Source organism: Crocuta crocuta, unplaced genomic scaffold (assembly GCF_008692635.1).
Source record: "Crocuta crocuta isolate KB4526 unplaced genomic scaffold, BGI_CrCroc_1.0 scaffold139, whole genome shotgun sequence".
NCBI classification, from domain to species: domain Eukaryota; kingdom Metazoa; phylum Chordata; class Mammalia; order Carnivora; family Hyaenidae; genus Crocuta; species Crocuta crocuta.
In genome coordinates this window covers 11219913-11223825 of record NW_027533258.1, presented here as the reverse complement: position 1 = coordinate 11223825, position 3913 = coordinate 11219913, and the positions used below count along the sequence as shown (strand labels likewise).

Below are 3913 nucleotides of genomic sequence, written 5' to 3'. Positions count from 1 at the left end.
CAGAATCGGTGAATCTGGGCATGAAGCCCAAGACAGAAACATGCTTCTCCTGTGGAGCTAGAAGGGTCCTCGGAGAAACACGGGGGGAAGCCCTTTATAGTTTTTTTTTTTTATTTTTTAAAATGTTTTATTTCTGAGAANCCACCCCGCCCCGCCCAGCCCTGGGTCTGTAGAGGCCTCCCTGCCTCCACCAATGTCCTGACAGGCAGTTTCTGTCACCTCCTGTGACCCAGAGGGAAGACCTCAGTTACGGAAAGTCCGACCTTCGCTGAAACACAGAAGAGCTGGCAAAGGGGAAGAGACATTGCAAGAAAAACCCCGCAGTCCAGGGGGACATGTAGACGTGTGTTGGGCTGCAAGACAGCCGTCCCGCGTGGGAATCGATAGCGCCAGGGACGGCTGAGCCCTCGCCTGGACACTGGGGGGACGTGACCCCGCCAAGGGGGAGCCTGACACAGCCCTGCCCGTCACCCCGACTCAGAGGGGTCTCCCAGAGACGCCCCGAGAAGGCGAGCACGGAGCGGGCACGTGCGGCGTGTGAACGCACCGCCATGTTGTGCGGGGACTCACACGGTCCACGCTGCCCCCTCAGCCGGTGGCAGTGCCAGCCGTGCACGGGGCGCCCGTGATGCGGACACTGCCGTCTCCCCCAGCACGTCAGGCCGGGCACCGCGCAGCACTCGCAGCGGGAGGGCGGGGGGGGGACACGCCCACGGCCTCCTGTGGCAAGATCCTGGCGGGCAGGCGAGGCTCACGGTGCTCCGGCCAGGATCGCGGTCCCCAGCGGGGGGCCCTGGGCCGCCTGCCGAGGGGGTTGGGGAAGTGGACCCACCAACCTCGACTCCCGGGACCGAATCCGGGAACGACCGTCCTGTCTGTGAACGCGCCTGATGCCGCCTCTGACCTCAGCTAAGTTACAGCCACATTCTGTGCCTCAGTTTCCCCAACCATCCACTCACCTGCCTCACCCGGCCCCAGCCCCTTTTCGCCTGCCCCGTGCGGACCTGCACCCACACTCTGCCTCCCGCCCGGCCTTGACGGGCGCCCCCGACCACTCCAGCCACTCCTTTCTCCCCTGACGGCCACCCGGACGCGGCTCCCAGGCCCCGACTTAGGAGAGGCTGCGCGGGGTGAGGGCCGCGGTGGCTGGAGACCGCACTCCGCCGTGCCAGGTCAGTCGAGGCTCACAGAGACCTCGGGGCGGTGGAGGGCACAGGTCACCCTCGCCAGTGTCTGCCCGCTGGAGGGACCTCTCTGTCCCGCTGGCGCCAGGCCGCCCGTCAGCTGGCAGGCCGCCCCCCACGCCTGTCCACAGGCACCAGCTCACGCTCAGGACCCGGGACCCCGGGGTCACGTACATGACAGACCCGAGGGGCCGCAGCAGGAAGAAACGCCTACGCTCGGCCGGCTGAGTCAGTGAAAGGACACTAATATTGGAGGAATTTCTGGGGTGCTGCTCAGGGAAGAAGAAAGTCTAGTACGGTTTTCAATTAAACATCCAAAACACAGGCTCAGGGGCTGCTCAGCGTTTATCACCGTTGATGGGAAATTCACCAAAAGCGTGTAAAGGGGTCTGGGCTCACGACCCCGAAAGGCTGAGGCTGGCGGCTGTGAAACGTGCTTGGGGCAGAGTGAGGGGCATGAACCTAGGCATCCCCACCCTCCCTGGGCTGCAAGGCCTGGCCCGTGCAGCCCCCCCCACGCCTCAGTTTCCCCATCTGTAAATTGGGCTCGTGCCCTCCCCCCGGGCTCGCGGAGGGTTGAGAGGGGGACACCACCTCCTCATCGTACGGCCGTCTGGAGGTGAGTGAGTTCTTGGGCGGGGACGGCCATCCCTGCGCTCTAGCCAGTGGGCCGGAAAATAGTAGCTGCACAGTTAGCAGAGCAAGGAGCGGGAGGAGGGGCAGCCGGACCTCGGTTCTCCAGAGAACGAGGTACCGCCGGCCGTCTGACGGCGCGGCCGGGTCTGGGGTGCCGGGCACAGGGTGCGGGAGGCCCGGGACCCCGGGGCTCGCTCTGGCGGCGCAGGGGGTGGGGAGCCCCCTCTCCTGGAAAAACCGAACGACCCTCCGGCTCGGCTGGAGGCGACGGTGTGCGGCGAGGAAGGGCACCCGCGGGACACGCTCTGGGGCGGATTTACGACTTTGGGCTGAAACGCAGGCGATGCATTATTGTCTGTGACTCCGCATCTGTTCGTTGGCGCATCAGAACGACGCGGCCGTGCAGACACCGGAGCGCCTTCGGAAATCACCGCCGATAAACACAAACTGGCGGCGGGAAGTCCCTGTCCCCCCGGTGAACGTGCGGACGTTCCGTTCCGCTGTGCACGGTGTCCCGGGGATGATGAGGTGCCCGGCGGCGGACGGGCTCGCGCCGCTCCCGGCTTCGCAGGCGCCCCTTGCAGGNCCGGCATCTGCCGCGAGGAGCCGCTGCGGGGTGGGGGGGACGGGCTTCCCGGCCAGCGCCCCCCCCAGGCTGCCCCTCCCGCCCCCTGACACCATGGCCTCCCGGGAGCACAAACATATCCTCACATTCTGGGGGGCCGGGGCTCAAAACTGTTGTAACAGCCTACAGGAGAGGGGGCGCTGACCCGCTGGCCGATCAGGGCCCCCCATTCTGCACGGGGAGCCTGAGACTCCTACCATTAACCCTTCACGTGCTGGGTCACGGGGACGCTGGGGGTTGCCAGGGAGGAAGCCAGGGAGCTCCCAGAGGGCGCCCCAGGGGCTCAGGGCGGTCCCCGGCGCCACCGGCTAAGACCCCTGCTGCTCAGTGTGACCCTCACCCTGTTATCGGCCGGTCCCCTCAGCCGTCACGGGACCAGCCACCGCGTCTCTGGGTCCCGGGGACACGGCCTGAAGCCAAAGGCGCACCCCGAGCCTGCCCTCTGCTGGCCCTGCCCCAGTCCTGCGGTGCGGGGTGCAGATCCGCCTCTGCCCCCACAAGTGGACAGAGGACAGTGGACCAGTGCTTGGGTCCCCAACAAGGTAAACTGAGAAACAGAGAGGAATTGCAGCAAATCTGTTCAAGGTCACAGAGCCAATAACCGGCAACATCAAGAGAGAAGCCCAGGTCCGTTTTCAAAACCTGTGCTCTTTCCACGGCTGCTTCTCAAGGACTCCATGTTGACTTTGTCAGCCATTCACACTTTAGTCTAAATGCGTGATGGTGTAGTCTGCATAGAGACCCGGCTTCCTGGTGTGCTGGGGCAAGTCTACGGAAGCCAGGCCTGTGTAACGTGAGCTGCAGAGTCAGCTCCTCACGTTCCCCTCATTCTTAGGCAGAAGCCGCACTGAGGAAACCCCCAGCAAGGGCTCCAGCCTCTGTGACCTCAGAGAAACTGCCTCCCGTGGAGACACGACTGTACCACCCTCCCAGCCTCGGTCACTGTCAGAGTCTCCCCCCGACTCGAGGGCCAGGGAGCTCCTCCTCCTCCCTGGACCTTCTCACCATCCTGAGAACAAAGCCAGACTCCCAGGCCTGCGCTCCTTCCCCGTCCACCGCCTCCAGGCTGCATTCCGAGATGCACGCTCAGCCCTCCCTCCAAGCCCCTTCCCTGGACGCCTTCTCTTCCCTGCCTCCTCCCCACTCCCTGGCGGCGTCCTGGGGCCACATTGCAAACAGGCCACGGCCACGGGGAGCCCAAAGCCGGGCAATGACCTCGGCAACTTTACCGAACTCCTGCGCACCCGCGTTTCCCGCCAGAGCGGGCGGTCACTGGGACGGCAATGCCACCAAGGGGACGGTCGCGGGGGCGCCCCAGTGCGGAGCCAGGCGCCCATTGAGAATTAAGAGCTGCCCGTTCCTGGGCGCCAAGAAATGCATCAGGTCCTCCAGCCCGGGGACGCGAGGTGACCCATCGAAGGTCACCAGTCCAGTCTGATCCTGAGCCAGGGCCCCCACCCCCAGCCGA

At 65.2% G+C, this 3913-nt stretch overlaps 1 protein-coding gene across 1 annotated transcript in view; it reads right to left on the bottom strand.

The window, feature by feature from the left end:
* The window catches only part of WSCD1 (WSC domain containing 1), a 12099-nt gene extending 11546 nt beyond the window's left edge, over positions 1–553 (bottom strand). Inside the window, exon 1 of the mRNA XM_077746878.1 lies at positions 548–553. Within this exon, the coding sequence (XP_077603004.1) occupies positions 548–553 (6 nt within the window). The remainder of the gene's footprint in view (positions 1–547) is intronic.
* Positions 554–3913: the final 3360 nt, after the last annotated feature.